This window comes from Passer montanus, unplaced genomic scaffold, assembly GCF_014805655.1.
Source record: "Passer montanus isolate IOZ18808 unplaced genomic scaffold, ASM1480565v1 scaffold5, whole genome shotgun sequence".
Lineage (NCBI taxonomy): Eukaryota > Metazoa > Chordata > Aves > Passeriformes > Passeridae > Passer > Passer montanus.
The window spans coordinates 1,188,618-1,206,830 of NW_024369929.1; the positions used below are offsets into that span (position 1 = coordinate 1,188,618).

Here is an 18,213-nt window from a genome sequence, read left to right on the forward strand (position 1 = left end):
AGCAGCATGATGGGGCGTGGGGAGCTCTCCAGCAACAGGCAGCTCGGCTCCATCCTGGCTTTGGCAGGATCTCCCTCTCCAAAAAGTGCCTTGAGGTGTTTTTTGCCCTATGGGGTCAGGCACATGGAGGAGAAGGGTGAGAGGTGAGGGGATGAGGGGGATGGCTCCCAACAGCCAGAGAGCCCCTGCCAAGAGGGGATGGGAGGTTTGGGGTTAGAGATGGGCTCTGTGCCTGCTCACAGGTGCTCTTCCAGCCCTTTGGAATCACTGCTGAGTGCCCAACCTTACATCCTTCTGCTGATTTGTACCAAAGCAGCAGCCTCTCCCCGAGACCTGGCCCCCAGCAGCTGTGTGTAGAATACCTTTGGAATAAGCTGAATTTTGCCTTTTTCTCCAGTTCCTCTCACAGAGCCTCTCCCCGCATTACCGTGTCCATGCTCATCATGCACTGCTGTGCACTGGGCTGTGATCCCCTCATGTGGTGCTCCAGGCTCTGCCTTGCCCCGGTCTAAGAGCTCCTCCTTGTTACCCTGAGCCCACGCTGCTTTGGAGGGGACAGAGTGATCCTCCAGCACTCCCAGCATCTCTTTTCCTCCTCTTTCCCAGGAATGGGGTGGGAGCTGCCAGCTCGACTGCTTGGCACAGTCCCTGGGTGTAGGTTGTCCCAGCCCTCTGCCCTATGCATGAGGAGGAGGAAAATGCAAAACTTTTGTGCTGCAGCACTGGGAGTCGTCCCATGCCATTTGCCCTGGGAGTTGTCTTCTGGCTCCATTTGCTGCCTGTGGGATCTCTGAGGTGCTGGAAATGATGGGGCTGGATCCAACGCCCACCCACGTTATCCCTCAGTGGGAAAACCCTCGCGGGTGTTTCAGCTCTGAGCTGCCCGTGATTGGCACAGAGGTTGTGGCGTGGGAGCTTTTGTTCAACGTGGCCAAGGGTGACTGGATTCTCCTGCTTCCTTCCTCCTCTGGCTGCATCCCCCATCTGCTCTGTCCCTTGTGTCCCACCACTAACTTCCAGTCAGCTGTGCTGGGATTCTTAGACACTTCCCTGCACACTTCTTACATGGAGATCCTATTGGATGGACGTCCCTTGGGAGTGATGGAGAATATCTATGGTGCCAACAGGAGCAGAGCTGGAGAGGGATGGGGGGCTTGGGGAGTCATCCCGGGGTCCTGTGCCTTGGGAAGAAGGAGGCAGGAGAGGCCTTCCTTGTGGGCTGTGTGGGAGAGGTGGGACACAGGGCTGGAAGTCAGCACCCAGGGAGGAGGTGCCAGGCTGGCTCTGGGTGGTGCAGCTCCTGCTCCTGTCCCAGTCTGATGGTCCCAGCACCATCAGACAAGACCATGACAGAGTGGGATCTTGTACCAACTCTGTGATCCCACAGAATCCCACTTCCCATCACACCTAGTGCCTGTTAAAATCCCCATCCCAAGATACTGCTTCCCCAGATGGGTCACCCATCCCATGCCTGAGCCAGGCTTTAATATGAGCCATGATTTATTTCCATATTAAACCAGATCCATCTCCTGCATCCACTTCTGACAGTGGCTGCTCCCTTGTCACCTCCCTGTCACAGCTCACAGCTGGAAGAGTGAAAGTATGATGAAACCTGCAGGTTTCATCCCTAAGGGTTCCACGTCCTCCATAGTCTGTAGGATCCTGTGGGATCCCATCACCTCAGGCAGGCTGGATCACAGGCCCTGCTCGTGGTTGTGGCAAAACATCATTGGAGCAGTGCTGAGATCATTCTAAATGGAACTGCCTTGCCTGGCAGGGGTTTTATTTTCCTTCTGTGTTAGTGGCATCACAATTTTTCCAGGAAAGATGCACTGATCCATCCCTGGTTCGTCCTGTGTTCCTGTCTGACGCTGGTTTTTCCATCCTTGGAAGCACCATTCCTGGTCTGGGATTTGCTGAACATCAACACCAAATGCTCATAAAACCTTTTACCCAATCCTTGAAAGTACTTCAGTAAAAACTGACCTGGTTTTATTAATACAGGTTGTCTTGGAGCCTGCTAACATTGGCTCTGTGCTCTGTGAGAACAGTTTCTAATCAGGATAAGGAAAGATTTCTCCTCCTCCTTCTCTCTTTTGGGCTTTAAGAATTCTCATGCCTCTTTTCCTGATTTAAACATCTCCTGCCTCCCTCCCACTTTCCCCAGCCCCAAAAGCTGGTGAGACACCCAAACCTCTGGCCTTCTTGGCATCACCTCCTTTGCCAGAGATTTGGGTCTTGTGTTCTCCTTGTTTGGGGCAAAAAGCATCAGAAGAAATTGGCATCTCCTTTGGTGCTCTCCTGAAACCACGCTGGATGGTGGCACACTCGAGGAATGGTGGGACCTCTTCGGGCTGGAATACTTACAGCAGACCCTGGCTGGCTGGATGGAGTTGGTGCTGCTCTCCCTCTGCAGGACCTGCAGATTCGTGCATGTTCCTGCTCCATGCTCAGCCCTGACAGATCCTGCATCCCACCTCCCACTGGCACAGCTTGCTGCACCGGTTCACCTTCCTGGTTTGGGGTGTCATGGAGACAGGACTGGGACATCCCCACTGGGCTGAACTGAAATTTCCTCACCGAACTGCATGGCTGATGCTGAGGCTTTGGGAAAAGGAGCAGAGATTTTGGATTGTCTGGTGGCTAGGGTTGAGATGAGCTGGAATTTCCTCCCTGGTCAGCAGGGCTGGTGCTGAAGTTTAGGTGGGAAGTTTAGGGGACATGTCACCTCCAGGGCATGAGAACGGCCGGGGACCCAGGTGCTCTTTCTATCCAGAAGAGCGTTTGGAAAGGAAAAGTGGCAGCGTGGGGCACAATGTGGTGCATTTTGAGGTAGGTGTGGGTGCCCGGGGTGGTGATGGCTCCCTCCTGTGCTGCTCTGGGAGCTAAAAGCGTGGCCTTGGAGGGACTGTACCGGGCTGAGGTCTCACAAGACACCACTCAGAGGGTGGAACACCCCGAAGGATTCCCCCCGCCATTTCCCAGGAGGCACTCCGGCGGCTCCGGCTCCTCAGGCAGGGAGCGCTCCGCTCCGGGCTTTGTCTGTCTCCGGCTCCCGATGCTTCAGGCGCGGTCTCCGCTCCGTGTTTTCCCGCCGCCCGGGGACGCCGCTCCGCGTTCCGCCCTCCGCGTTTTGCGCCGCGTCCGCCCCGCCCCGCCCGGCGGACCCGGCGCGGCCTGCGCGGCGCGGCCTCACCCCCGTGCCCCTTACGGACGGGGATCGGGGTACCCTTCCCCCGGGACCATTGGGAACGGGAGTTTCAGTGCCCCCCCTCCTCTGTGACCCCTGGGAATGGGGCTGCGCGCCCCCCCGGACCCTTGGGGAGTCCGTGTGCCCCCCCACCTCTGCGACCCCGGGGGACGAGGATATGTGCCTCCCCCTCCCTCATCTGTGGCCGTGGGGATGGAGCTCCGGAGCGTCCCCGCGGGGCCGCTGGGGACGAGGGTCCGTGTGCCCCCGGCCCCCCCTCCCGGGGGCGGTTGCGGGTCTCTCCGGCGGCCGTTGGGAAGGAGCCCCCGCGGGTGTTGTGGCCGTTGGGGGTCGGGTCCCCCCGGGCGGTGCGAGAGCCGCCTTTGCCGTCGCGAGGGTCGTGCTCAGCGTCCCGGGGTCCCCACGGCGGGGAGGGGGTGTCTGTCCCCCCTGCGTGGGGTCACCGCCATGCCAGGGTTTGTGGGGAGGAGCGGGGCTGCGGGGGGTGATGCGGACGAGGAGGGGGCTCTCGGGAGGATGGCGGTGTTCCAGGGCGGAGGCGGGGGTCACCCCTCTTGACCCCCGTCTCTGTGCAGGGAGGGTTTGGGGGGCACAGGAGCAGAGGGACGGCGCGAGCGGAGCTTCCCTGGACCTCAGCTCTTTTGTAGTGCCGGTAGGGGGGTTCTCCGCACAAATCCCGGAAGATTGAATGTTCCCCAACGCGTTTAGCGAGTCCCTGTGAGTTCGGGGCGGGTCAGACCCCGAGAGCGGAGCCCCTCCGGGCATCACCCCCGGGGCCGGGCCCTGTGCCGGCCGCCGTGTGCCGCAGTACGAGCCGCCCTCCTTCGAGTCCTTCGAGCCCCCGTTGGCCAGCGGGGCCCGTCTGGAGGTGACCCCGCCGGTGACAACGTGGCCGGGTGTCCCGCGAGGCCAGGGGCGGCCGGCGGGGCAAGCGCTCCTGCCGTGCGCTCTCCTGCCCGTTGTGTACACGGGGAAGGTCACAGGTTCAGGTCTGGTCTGCGAGACTTGGCTCCCCTCCATCTCCCAGCAGCCTTCCTTTTGCCTTTCCTTTCCTTTTTCCCCGCTTTCTGGGAAGGCCCTTTCCCTTGGAGGAGGCTTTAGAGACTCATTTTCCAAAGTGTGCAGCGAAGAGTCCCATGGGCTCTTTCCCCCTCCTCCGGAATGTCCAAGGATGCCGGTGTTTGGGCTGGCTTTTGGTCTCCATCGTGTGCAGGCAGTTCCTCGCCTGGACATCCTCAGGAAAACCTATTTCCACGCTTTGTGCGATGACTCCAGCATCAGATTATGCCGCACATTTCTAGCTCTTTGTTGGCAGTACACGACCGCACATGCACAGCACTCAGAAAATCCAGGCAGCTGATTTTATTGATTAGCTCTTGACCAAAAAGAATTTATATTTTATTATTTTGAAACTGTTTGAGTTGCAAAACACAAATCCTTGCCTTTTTACACCCTTGTTCATCCCCTCTCCTGTGAGGGGGAGAAGGGAGATGTGTGTGTGCAGCGCTAGGAGCGTGGTGTCTCTGTGGTGGAAAAGGACAAGGATTTAATGTTTCACCTGGACTGGCCTGGCATGGAGGGCAAGGGCTGCCTCTGGTTAGAGCCACTGGAGGAAATTAATTATCAAGCAAGTTGGAATGACCTGTAATTGAGCATGGCCAGAGCAGAGGGAGGGGGTTTTATTCCTTTCTCCAAGCCAGGCACACTTGGTCTGTGTGTTTGGTGAGTCACCATTAGGCTCGGTAGCCTCAGGGGCCAGTGTGTGTGTGCATGCATGGATGTGTCTCTTAACACACTTGTTATCTCTCTGAGTGCTGAAAGTGGTGTGATTTTTTTGGGGGGGGGATCCATCTGTCTGTCTGGATCCCTGTGTTGGGTGGTAGCCCCAAATAATCCCTCCCTTGCCTCAGTTGCAAAGTCCCCTCACACTTCCTTGCACCTGGCTTGTCTTATGGTGGTGATGACATCTCTTCTTCCGCCTCAAAACCTTTTTCCCTGTAAACTGAGCTGAAAAGGTGCATTTCTGGGAAGAAAGGGCTCGCAAAGGCAGTTGAGGTGCTCTCACATGGTGTTGGATCTACCCAACAGCTTGTGTGTGTCTCTTTATTTTGAATTAACAAGAAGGACAGACCAGAGTTCACTCCATCTGGTTTATTCTCTTGGAGAACAGGACTGCCTTGAATCAAAAATTGCCTCCAGGTTATATTTACAGTGTATCCTTAATTGTGATTGCATAAATTAAAGAAAACCGTGAGCTGCCTGGTCTTTCGAGCGCTTCCATGTGGGCATCATTCCGCAGACAAAGTCGATGTCTGTGTTGGCCACCACAGGTGGGACACCCACGTCTGGGATCCCACTTCTGGACTCAGCTGATGGTGGTTGAGGACCAAAGTCACGTATGGTGCCTGATTTAATAGGCATTTCCAGGGTGTAGGGATCTTTCTCTGCATGCTTGTGGTGGGAAGAATCTTGAGCTCGACCTTGGCTGGGCTGGGAGTGGGGATGCACCTCGGCACTGTCCCACCACGCCCCGCACAGCATGGCTCTGACTGGGATTAGGGCCTGTGGGCGCTGATGCAATCCCAGTCCCAGATATAATGCAATAAGCCTCTTTGTCCCCTTTATCCAGAGCATTATGTAAATAAGATGGTATTTATGGTCCCAGGTATGTTGTTTCGGGGCTGTGTGACATCCTGCGTGCGCAGCGATGCCCTTTGAGCGTTGGCTTCGTTGCCGGTGTTCCTGGCCAGAGCCAGGGACCTGCTGGGGACAGGTGCTTCTGGGGAGTGTGTCACATGCCAGCTCCCTACGGAGAGGAGGTGAGGCTCCAGGTGACCTTGCCAGGAGCTGGTGACAGTTTAAGTGTGCTCAGTCCCTTGTAGTGATGAAGGCAGCGAGTGGATCGGTGCTGGAGTCTGTGGGGTGGTTGCCCACTGAGGTCATGGAGAAATCCATGGTTATCATAGCAGGCATCCTGCAGGACATGGACTGCTGGTTCCCCAACCTTGGGGGTGGGAGAGTCACGTGTCTATTCCCAAACCTGTGTTCCATTGCAATTTATGGTGGTTTGTGGAGATGATTTTGGGAAGCACTGAAGTCTCTGAAGCACCTGGAGATGGGCCGGGCTGTTTGCAGTTCTTCTGTGACTCCTCTTCTGATGCTTCATGGCTCTCTGGGCATGAGGAGAGCTTGTAATTTTCTCTTGGGTCTTGCCTGCTTACTAGGGAAGATCCTAACTTGGATGCTTGTTGCAGTGGGTGGAGAGATGAGGATGCATTGCATGGGGGTGCTTGACTCCATTTGGGTTCTGGGTTGGGGTGGGTTGTGTTGAAGAGCCCATGTGGGTGTGAAGGACCTTTTCTAAGATCAGGGTAAGTAGATGAGCTGGCTTAGAGTATGCAACTGTCCTGGGAGCTCATTGGTGGCCACCTGTGGCTCCTGAACCGGAGCTTTGGCCACCCTGGCAGCAACCCGTCTGCTTTATGTCCCCATGCTGGGTTGACTTGGATGAGGAAGGGTGTTGCTTTGTGTTGGGAAAGGGCAGGAAAAGAGATCCCACTGGGATATGGCTTATTTTGCCATGCAGACACACTTTCCTGCTACTAAGGGTCAGTGCCTTGAGGTGTGACATTGTGTCAGAGGAAGGAGTGAGGCTGAGCTTGAACCTCAATCTTGCAATCTCAGTAAAAAAATAGAGAACGGCTGCCTGACCAGGAAACTTGCTCTGGGATTCCAGTTGCTCTTGTGATTGATTTTTTTCTTTAAAGGAAGCCAATTCCCATCTGCATTTGGGTGAAAAATCAGTTTTTGTGATGAGTCCAAGAGGTTGTTTTGTTTTCGCTGCAGCTGAGTGTCCTTCACATGCACAAAACCCACTGACGTAGCTGCTGAGCGTCAGCTCAGATGTGGTGTGAGGGGTATGAAAGGATGCAAGTGCAGTTTTTTGTGGATGAAAAAGGATAATTTCAGGACAACCTTGATATTTTGTATTGAAACATTAAACACCCAACTTCTACAATTCATTGCTATGTTCATGGTGTAAGAAAAAGAAAGATTGTGTTGTTGCTTTATGTTTCTCTTTCTCCAAGCACAGAAAGGTTTTGTGGCATTGGATTTTTCCTCTAAGCTGTTCTTGGGCCTCTCGTTCTTCCAGTGGCTGGAATGATGAGGCCTCTGCAGTGTTTCATCATTTGTTATTGGGCTACGCTGATTTGATGATAAAAAATTGATTTTAATGAATTTGCTGAGCCCATTTGTGCTTTGGATTGGCAGAGCATTGTTGGTTCAACTGGGTCCAAAGATATGACTTGGAGTTTTCCTGGTGCTTCTCCAAGTGGATGAAGGGTGGATCAGGAGGAGTGTGCTGTGTGGCTTTAAAGGAGTGGAAAGGAGGTGTGTAATGACTTCACTGACAGTAAACACTATGAATCCAGTAGGAGAGGAAGGATCTTGCTCATCTCTGGGAGAATTACTTCTCCTTTCCCAAAGGTTTAGTAGCTTTGTTGAAATTCCTTCTTGTCCTGAGGATTTCTTGTTTATCTTTGAGGGGGTTTCACATCTCATTTGCATGTCCCCTCTGCATCCATTGCCACAAGTAATTCCAAGTGCACCAGGACTCCCCAAATAAGCCTAGCCCGCTTTGATGCATGGTTTTCATTGGGTTTTATTGTATTCCTGTGCGCTGGCTAATTCACAAAATTCGGCAATTTGCAATGGGTCATTAGCACGAATTAGCAACTTTCTGATGGATATCAGGGCTCTGCAAATGTGCCGTATTAATCTGGGAGATACACCTATTTATTATCCCTCCCAGGGAAAAAAAAAAGGGATTTCTCGGCATGGTACTTGCTCTGCTTGCATTTGTCCCTGTCTGCATCTGCCTTCCCTCCTCCTTTACTTCACAGTCTGGTTGTTTTTTTCCCAAAGTGTTCCCAGGCTGATGATGTGACAGGAAGAGGGATTACAGCCGCACGCACTGGCCTTGCTACAAAGGGAGCCTCAGCTTTGGGAGCCAAGGTGCCCTAATTGGTTATCGAATGAAGGGAATTAAAGGCATTAATAGGTGAAGTGGCAGCTCCTTCGGTTTTGGAGCAGTGGAGAGATGTTCATCGTCTTCTGAAGGCTGGGAAACAGCCAAGACTGGCTGCATGCTCTGCTCCTAAAAGGAATGATAAAGAAAATAAAGCCCAGAAGCTCTCCCTTCCCTGGGAGCAAACAAACCAGTGGCCATCCATCCTCTCTGACCAATGCCGTGCCCTTTTCCTGTCAAGGCAGGGCTGTAGATGGGAGACCCTGCTCAGCTGGGATCACTCCAGTGCTCTTCCTTTGGATGAAGAAGATGGAAAGGAGATGTTGGCTTTGGTGCAAAGTGGCAGTGCAGCCAATGGTTTGCTGTTCCTGCTGTGCCTCTGTGGAGGGTGATCCTTGTTGGATACCTGCATCTCTGTGACCATGAGAACCCAGTGTGGGACTGGACCAGTGATGGGTCTGGGGGGCAGCAGGGAGGGGAGGAGCCATGCTGCTTCCGGAGCCCTGGAGGGAAAGGGAGCAAATGTCCGGTTCAGTAGTGCCCACCCTGCTCCCACAACACCCTGAGCTCGGGATGCTGCCAGCACCTGGGTGCCTTCCTGCATCCCTGCTGACAGCGTTGAGTGAGCAGGGGAAAAGGGCAAGCTCCCTTTTCTGGCACTTATTCCAGTGGTTATTTATGCCTGTTGGTTGTCTTTGGTCTTTGCCAGGTCTTCTTTCCTCCCATCTCCGTGACTGATGCTTCGAGGATCTTTCCTGGTCACATCCGTCTTGCTGCTTCCTCTCACTGCTGGCATTTTTCCAGCCTGCATGGAGTGCTGAAATTTGGGAACCTCTTGGGTTATTTTTATATGCCCTCTACCCTCTTCTAGGCTGTGCAAAAGGGCAGGCCACGAGTTCAGATACCTTTAAGCCTCTCATAAATCAGTTCACTTCTGTGTTTTGGGGTTAGCAAGGATGTAACTGCACTAGTTTTAAATCCACACTCTTCCACTTTCCCAGTCGAAACCAGTTCTGTTCAAGGGGCAGTCATTCCCCAGGTTTATCACTATGGGAAGCATTGCAGTGCCAAGCAGATTGGCTCAGATGTCTCATTTTGAGTGTTTAATGTTATTTTTGGCACCAGCCAGCAGCGACACGGCTGGCTGGGCTCAACAAGAATGGCCTTTGTGGTGGTAGAGGAACACCAGGGCTGTGTCTGGTGCTGCCGGAACGCGCTGGCTTGTCTGGGGTAGGCTCACCCAAAGGGCTTCTGTGTTCATCCTGGCTGGTTATTGCTCATGGTGTTGCTTTGCTTTTGCTGCTGTGTAGCTTCCAATGGTCTATGTGTCAGCCTTCAACAGCCAAACCCTGTGGCACTGCTGCTCTACTCCTCTGGCACCGCCAGTGCCTGCCGGGCACCTGCTGGGTGCCAGTGATGCCATGACACCCACAGGGTGGCACATGAGGATCATGGGGCAAGCAGGGGATGCACATTTTGAGTGAAGATAGGGCTGTGTTTCTGATTCTTGTTAAAGCAACGTGTGCAGGTCTGGGCATGGCAGTTACACAGGGGTGTCTTCCAGCATGCAGACACAACAGTGAGGGCTGTCCAACCCAGTCCTTGTTGGGCAGCCCTGATTCAGGGTAGATCTGAGAGCTGAGCTTGCAGGAAGGAAGCTGCTCTGTTCTTTTACCTACCGAATACTTTTTCTCCCATACTTGTGGATTTTTCAGTTCCTCTTTCTGTATACAACAGAAAGTTTAGACACTGGGCACCAGTTTGCATTTGTGGATTTGGGATCTCAGAACAATCATGGCCATATTCAGCTGCCTGAGATTTTAGAGTCTGCAAGGTCATGCTTGCTGGAAGACGTCTATCCTGGCATTTTTGGATGAACAGGCTGTGATCCAGAGCCTGAGCCTTGCTACTCCTTGCCCATCTCCATGGCAAAGGCTTGGGAAGGGGATGTGGCTCATTCAGGAAGGACCCTGCTGTCAAAGCTGTAACAAAGCACTGGCATGACTCTTGCCTGCTCGTGCTGTGCTTGATGCTCCTCCTGTCCATGCCACTGTGTTATCCTAGCACCTTTCCTACAAACCTGGCTCCTGCCTGGCAGGTCAGTCAGCTCTTTGCAGTGGGACTGTGTGTGCAGGAGCATTGCTGGACTTAAGTTCCTCTACAGAGAGGAGCCACATGGAGAAATCAAGGGGCAACAGATAAAAATTGCACTGGGAGAGTGCAATCTCAACATAAGAGAGAAAATTTTTATAGCCATTCCTTGGAACAACTCCCTTCAGGACACAGTAAGGGTTCATGCTGGTGGAGGTTTTCAAGATGTGACTGGACAGCGTGGTAGATAATCTCACCTGATCTCCCTTTTTCTCAAAAGGTTGGAGCAAGTGACCTTTCAAGGTTCCTTCCAATGTGCTCTGCTCTATGGTTCTATGACCTGACTCATGTAGACACGTGTGTTTGAGCTTGTGGGCAGCAATGGTGCTTGCTCAGCCTCCCAGAGGAGAAGTGACTCCAGCAGTGCAATTTGGCAGAGAGTGAGCAGATGTTCTGAGGAGGTGCTGTTTGCCAACCATCCTTCACAGGAACAGAATGGAGCGTTTGGTGTAGGTATCAGTGTGCCTCCTGCGTGACCTGAGAACCATGTGCTGGGGACCATGGGATGGTTCTCTTGCTGATAGTTTTCTTGAAATATGAAACTCTTGGACTTCCTTGTGAGTTGGTGGAAGAAATGTGAGCTGTGCTTTATTCAGAAGTACATACAGAAGTGGTACCTTGAAAAAAATGCACAAGTTGAGAGACATCAAAATCACATAATTGTAAATTTGAAGAACTGCGGTGTCTCAAGGCACGAATAGACAAGAAAATTGGAGTTTAGTGATGACACTTGCAAAACTGATGGGAGGATTAAAGAGGTACTTTTTCCATTTTTCCCCATTTCATGGTGTAAAGGAAAACCTGAAATTCCTGATCCTCTTTGTGTTCCCCTTTATTTCAGGACTGTGTGTAGCCTATTGAGAGTTGAGGGAAGTGAGGGGTTCTCAAGGGGCTATCTTTGCTAGTCAGACATGCTCGAGAACCCTGTGTTTTTCTGCCCTACATCGAGTTGATCCTCATTATATTGAGGTTATAGAAGTGTCAATAAGAGGCAAATGCTAGGTTTTAGCTATTCTGGTATTTTCTTCAAACACACTGGCACCGTGTGTCTATATTTTGTATTGACAGTTTTGTTGGACATTATCGCGTGCTGCAGTTGTGTGGAGTTTTGCTAGAAAAGTAATGTTTTAAGGTCATGAGTGAATGGGAGTGGGTGTGAGGTTGAATTTTGATCCCAGGAACATCTTTTGCCTGATGATGAATGTAGAAGTTGAGGCCTGAATGTGTATTTGGGAGCAGGTGTGTGTTGTGGCTGATAAGTCTCTGGAGTTTTGCTTCAGGTAGGGTGCTGGCCTGGCTGCCCTGCACCAAAGTAGTCTCTGCTCACCTCTCCACTTTCCTCCATCTCCAGCTTCTTCCAGTGACCTTGTATGTCCTGCTTTTGTCATGCCTGTACTGAAGAATTTCAAGCTTTTCTCAAGAATGCCAAAAAATGACTCATCGCTGAGTGCTGCCCTGTCTCAGGTTCATCTCCAGTGTCAAGGCTCAGCCTTTGGAAACTTGGGAGTCCTGGCCTAAGTTAGTCGGTGTCTCTCTCAGTGCTGTAGCTGCAGTGCATGCTGGAAGATGTAGTCTTGGTGGGGTGCACCTCCATATTAAAAAAAGAAGGGTGGCTCCATTTTATTCAAATTGGGTTCAGCCTTCTCCCTCCCGGCAGCTTGCTGACACTGTCCCGCTCAGCCCTGAGAGCCACTGAAGTTCTCTGGGCGCCTTGTGTGAGTGCAGAGGCGGGAGCACAACTCCTCCATTCAAAATCTTGCCTAATTCCACATTGAACAGCCTGTTTTGAAGCTCTGTGCCTTGGCGTGTTTTGCAACAGCTCGGACTCCCGCAGGGCGCAGGCGGTGGAGGGATCCTGCCCCCGTTGGGTGGCAGTTCTGGAGGGTGTCATGGCAAATCTCCTTTGTCTGCTACAGCCTGACTGATGTCTGGGGGAGAGTGAACCCTCCTCCCCTGCGTGATTTCTTGAGCTGAAAGCAGCAAGTGAGTGAGGAAGCTCCTTTGTGCAGATTTCTCCGTCTCCTCTTGTTCGTGCCAGCTGGCTCACGTTCAACATTTTCTTTTTTTCTCTCTCTCTTTTTTTCTCTCCTCTCTCCCCCAGCTCTAGAGAGAGGGGGCGGGGAGAAAGGGAACATCTTAAAAAGAAATCTGCAGAAAAGACATGGGAGTTACTTAACAAAAATCCAACCCAAACAAGCCCAGCTGGGGGATTACAGGCACGGTGGTAGGAGCTGAGTGGGGAGCGAGTGCAGCAGCATGGGGAAGGCAGTGTGTCTCCCCCACCACCCCGAGTTTCTTTAGTCGTAAAAGGAAACAAAAAGGGATCTCATGCAGAGGCAGTGGATGGGGAGAGCAGCCGACTGGCTGCCAGCAGCTGGAGGAAGGGCCTCGGCACTGCAGCCCCTGGTGCTGCTGCCTCAGCTGGGGGCTTGTGGGGAGCCCTTTGGGGGTTTGGCAAGCTGTGGGGGCAGCATCCCTTCTATTCCACTGCCTTTGGCTCTTTAGGGAGGGAGCAGAGGGCTCTGCTCTCCCAGGTTGCTGCTGGCCAGAGCAACCATCTCAGCAAACCTTCTGCTCCCTGCCTTGTGCTCACTGGAGGAAATGCTGCATCCTGCAGATTTTTCTCCCCCCTTCCCTGTCCTCTTTGCCGCTCCTTCTTGTGGGCATTCCTGAAAGTTAATCAGGGTGAAAATTGCAGTCAGTCATGTCTGGAAGCCACCAGAGGCTAATCCTGGAGCGCTGCAGGCTGGAGCACATGGCTATGAGACAGTCTCCCTATGTGTGGGCTGGCTGCTGCCAGGAGAAGAGCTTTCTCCTACATCTTGTCGCCCTTGGGCGGTCAATCCTTCCCAGCTTTGGTCTCCTGGCCTTTGGTAACCAGCAGAGAAAGCCGGAGTGGCGCAGGTTCGGCAGGTTCTGAGCATCCTGCACTGCTTTTAGCACATAGAGACAGGGGCTGGCGCGGTTTCCTTGCTGCCTTTTAGAAGTGGAGCTGTTCTGGTGGAAGAGCTGTCTCTAGGTGTGTGTGCAGCCCTGAAAGTGAACTTTCAGGTTTGTGTCTGAATAGGGTTTGGCTCTGTCCCAGCCCGTAGATGTGGATTATAGAGGTCTCAGCACCTAATGGAGCTGAATTATTCATGTCTGGTGCTGTGTGTGTGCAGCATTCCCAAGCAGAAAGCTGTCTCCTTGTAGGATCTGCGCTCCAGGACTGCTCTTAAAACGCTTTGTTGGCAGGTCTCCAGGCCAACAAGTGAGCACATGCTTTTCATGTTGTGCGGGGATCAATCCTGCGATGGCAGGAGGTAAGGGGAAGGACACGTTTACAGCTGAATCAATCTCCTCGCTCTGTTTTCTGAGATGCTGTGATTTGTGGCAGCGTTACTCCCCCGACACGAGAGTGGGAAGAATCTGGATACCACCCGGTGCTTCTCCAGCTTGGGCAAAGGAGGCAGTGGGAAAGGCACCTCTTTCTCTAGGCCATGGGGTGTGGTAGCCAGGGGCTCCTATGCACCCAAAATGATGATGGTGTGTCAGGTTGGGGTCTCTGTGGGTCTGGCTTGGGAGAGGGACTCCAGATGCTCCTCTGGCTGCAGAGGCTGAGCCTGCAATAGTGGAGTAGGGAAATGGGGAACTGGGAGGGGAGTTTTGGGGAGGGAAAAAGCTGTGAGAAATGCTTTAGAGCCACATGTAACGGAGCATATTCAGGAGATCCCCCCAGATCACGTTCCAGGGTCCCAGCCTCCTGCTGTGCTCTGGAAAGGGCTGATCTCTGCCCCAGTCCCTCTTCCTGTGGTGGCATGTCTTGAGTTCTCTGCCTCACTCTCGTCACAACGTGCCTTTACCCTGCTCTTGCCAATCCAGCATGTTCCTGTCCGTCCTGTTTGTGGTTCCTTCTGTCTGCCTTAGCAGAGCCTGGGCTCCCTCGGCACCTCCTCCGTAGGGTGAGGGTTTTTGCTCCCCTTGTTTTCTAACCCTTTGATTGTTCCTGGCTCTACAATTGCCAGGGACCCAGCGGACTTCTGGGCTCCTTTTTCCTTTTGTTGTGGTAGGAATTGGCAAAAGCTGCTGCTGTTTGCAGAGTTTCAAACCCAAGTCCCGCTCATCTGCTGTCCTTATTCTACATGTATAAATAACATTTATGGAGATGTGTGTGCGTGTGTATGTGCACGTTTGGAGCAGCAAGGTGAATTCCGTGGAGAGCTGGCCAAGCTGGCATTGTGCAGGTGTTGCATGGAGCAGGTGATGCTACACATGTTGCAGTACAACCTTGTAGATTGTCTCATTTTCCTGTCACTGCAAGGTCAGATCCTTGTCTGCTTTTCCCTTTGACCTGAGCTCACCGTGGCTCTTTGCCTGCTCCAACTTTGGGTTGGCAACTCTTGGATTTGGAGACTGAACTTCATCTCTGCTTGCAGCTCCTGTGGGTTTTTCCTGAGCATTAGTGGTCATCAGTGGTCCACTGGTTCATTGGGATTGTTCCTGGATTCCATGCCTCAGCTCAGGGCTGGGAAGGGACTGGTATCAGCCAAAAATCTGGTTCATCCAGCTCGTTACTGGCTTTGCCCACCTGCACAAAGGAATTGCCTTGGATCCATGACACTAAGAGTGTTGTGCAGGGCTGAGGTGGTCGCTGCCAGTTGCTGGCCCCAGGGATGATTTGGAGAGAGGCTCTGGAGAGGCAGGTTGGTGGGAATTGGACACCAGCTTGGAACTGGGGAGCAGGTGCTGGAGCAGGAGTAGGAAGAGGAGGAGGAGGAGGAGGCGGCCATAGAAACACGCAGGTCGGCTTTGGGAAGCTGTTAGCGACTCCGGTGCACAAAGTGATCTCCTGATTCGGCACTTTCCTTGCCGCTGAAATGAGAGGTCAGTGCTTTTCATTTCCAGCTTGCACGCAAGCCCCCCAGCTCCTGGGGTTAAAAATCTCCGTAATGACCTGTCAGAGAGCGGATTATTAGCTGTACAGAGCTGAGGATGCTGTGGGGAGCAGATGGAAAATGGTCTGGCTGCGGCAGCCTGGCTGATGAAAGAATCCCTGGCATTTTTACAGTGTTTGCGTCTCTGGAAACGCACCGTGAAGCTGCTTTCCAGGCTCCTGCCTGCTGGGGTTTGAAGAAATTTGTGTGTGTGTGGTGTGGGGTTTTTTTGGGTTGTTTTTTCTTTTTTTTTTTTTACTTCTAATTTCTCTTTAAATCACCTGTTTTTGAAGTGTGGCTTGTAAATACCACCAGGAGCAGGCAGGCCTGGAGCTTGGCAGGGAAGGGGAGGACAGTGCTGCTGGAGAGAAGGCTCATCCAAATGGGTGGTCAAGGATTTCTTAAGGATTCTGGAGAGCAGGTGGCCTTGCTGGGCGGTGCTGGGAAGAAGCTGTTACATGTGTTAATTATGTCTCGTCAGGGTAATTGCCATGACTCGGGTGCTGTGTCAGGTTGCGCGTGGGTGTCTTTTTTGTTTCTCTCCCTGGGGGCGAGGCTGGGAAGTAGGGAGGAGATATTTTGGGCTCACCGGGGTCAGCTGTGGTGTGGGCAGGTAGGGCTGAGCCCCCTCTTCCCAGTTAAGACTGGCTACTTATACAGTTACATCTCGGTTTCCCATTGGAAGCTTATCATGGCCGGAGGCGATGGTGGTAAATGCTCCAAATCTGGGTACTGTGTTGCTCTGCCCAGAGGCTTGGGATGGGAACCCTTATGCTTCCCACTGCAGTTTGGCCTTTGGTGATTGCTGAGACACATCCCAAGTGTCGCAGGCACTCTGAAGCCTGGGATTTATTTCCCACCAAGGCACTTGACTTCCCTGGTGAGCAGCTCTTGTCCCTCGCAGCGAGGCTGGCGTGGAGAGGAGCCCTCCCTCTGGGTGGCATTGGCAGGAGAGGAATCAATCCTCCCTCCCAGGGGCAGCGCTCGATAATTCAGAGGGAAATGGTGAGCGGGGAAATGTGTGAGTAATGTCTTGTTGGAGCTGAGAGCCGTGACCTGCCAGGGCTGGTATTGATCGAGGACCGGTGCCAGATGGCCGCTGCTGCAGGGGCGGCTGTGGAGCAGCCCCAGCCCAGGGGGTGGCAGAAGGATGCTATGAGGGGGATTTGAGAGGTTGGGGGTTTCACTCTGCCCAGATCTGTCCTGCCTGCAGGTGTGCCTGTCCGTGGCTCTTCATGTGTAACCCTGTTCTCTTTTCTCTCCCTTCCAGCAACGATGCCGTCACCTGGGCAGACCCGGACCACTGGCAGCCCCCCAAGGACGTAGGTGACCCCCAGGGCGTAGAGGCAGGGAAGAGCCTTGAATCGTGAGGGGCCGTTAACTCTAAGATGTCCTTGAGCAGCGGAGCTTCCGGAGGGAAAGGAATTGATGCGAACCCGGTTGAGACGTATGACAGTGGGGATGAGTGGGACATTGGTGTAGGGAATCTCATCATTGACCTGGACGCTGATTTGGAGAAGGATCAGCAGAAATTGGAAATGTCGGGCTCCAAGGAGGTGGGGCTCCCGGCACCCAACGCAGTGGCAACGCTACCGGATAACATCAAGTTTGTGAGCCCAGTGCCAGGCCCGCAAGGCAAGGAGGGCAAATCAAAGTCGAAAAGGAGCAAGACTGGTAAGGACAGTGGGAAGCCGACCCCAGGGTCCTCCCTGTTCACTCCCAGTGAGGGAGCTGGTGGCAAGAAGGAGGTTCAAGGACGCTCTGGGGATGGTGCGAACTCGGGGGGTTTGGTGCCTGCCGTCACCCCGAAGAGCTCGGAGAAGTCAGCCAAGGCGTCTCGCAGTGTGGCTGGCTCCAAGAAGGAGAAGGAGGGCGGCTCATCCAAAAGCAAGAAGGAAAGGAGTGAGGGTGCAGGGACTGCGGCAGAGAAGGAGCCCAGCGTGCTGCAGCCCCTGGCCCTGGCAGTGAGGGTGGGACAGTATGATGGGGGCCAGGGGACAGAGCCTGCTGCTGCTGAGCAGCTTGGGAGTATAGCTATTGACACGGGAGCTGCGCTCAATCCCTTGGGAGTAAAGTCGGAGCTGGAGGATGGAGAAAGTGAGTGCCGGCAGCTGAAAAAGGTGAAGTCAGAGAAGGTAAGAAAGGTGTTGGGACGTGGGAGCCATTGCTGCTGCTCACATAGCATTGCTGTGATATGGTGTTGTGGGTGACAAGGGGGTGGGACTGCGTATCTTGTACTGCTGGGGCCAGCACTGACACGTGGCTGGTGCCTCCTGGTTTTGGCGTGAGTGTCGTTTGGCCATGTGATGTGCTGGTGTCTGGACATGGCAGTGGAATGACACTGGTCAAGCTTGGCTTCTGGGAACCATGTGTGGGCAAATCACCTGCAGCCTGTGTTCTGGACACCATCCTGCTGTACCCTTTGAGATTTGGTTTTCCTCAGCTCTTTGGCTGTGTGGAATACGTCCAGGCCTCTCTGGCTTCTGTCACTCTGAAGTCAAGGTGATGTCCTGGTGCTTTGTCTACTATAACTCCCAAGGGGACAGAAAGAGTCTGTGCTGTGCTCTGTGTTGTGGTGGCTTCACCTTGTGTGTCAGGGTTTCCTGCAGCTCCCAAAGGAATGTGTTTCTCTCCAGTTGCATCATGTGCAGAGAAGGCTCCCTTCACACATTAGTGGATGTGGGATCTGCATGGGCATGTGGGTGAGCACAGGGAGCAGGGCTGACAGGAGTCACCGCCTCGTTCCCAGGTCTGTCAGTGGTACATGGGCTCTGTCCCACTTGTGGTGGTTAGCTAGGGCTGGTGGGTGGCTGTGGGTGATGTTTGATGTGTCACTCCTCTACTAACACGTGGCAGTGATGCTGAGCTGGCCATGCTGCTCTTCCAGGTCACCAGAGGCACAAAAAGCC

At 53.3% G+C, this 18,213-nt stretch overlaps 1 protein-coding gene across 2 annotated transcripts in view; it reads left to right on the plus strand.

Annotated features, from left to right (window-relative positions):
* Positions 1-16,576: 16,576 nt before the first annotated feature.
* The window catches only part of ZNF609 (zinc finger protein 609), a 48,932-nt gene continuing 47,295 nt past the window's right edge, over positions 16,577-18,213 (plus strand). For both annotated transcript variants that reach the window (XM_039722952.1, XM_039722951.1), the window contains exon 1: positions 16,577-17,439. In XM_039722952.1, the coding sequence (XP_039578886.1) occupies positions 16,693-17,439 (747 nt within the window). In that variant the 5' untranslated portion in view covers positions 16,577-16,692. The remainder of the gene's footprint in view (positions 17,440-18,213) is intronic.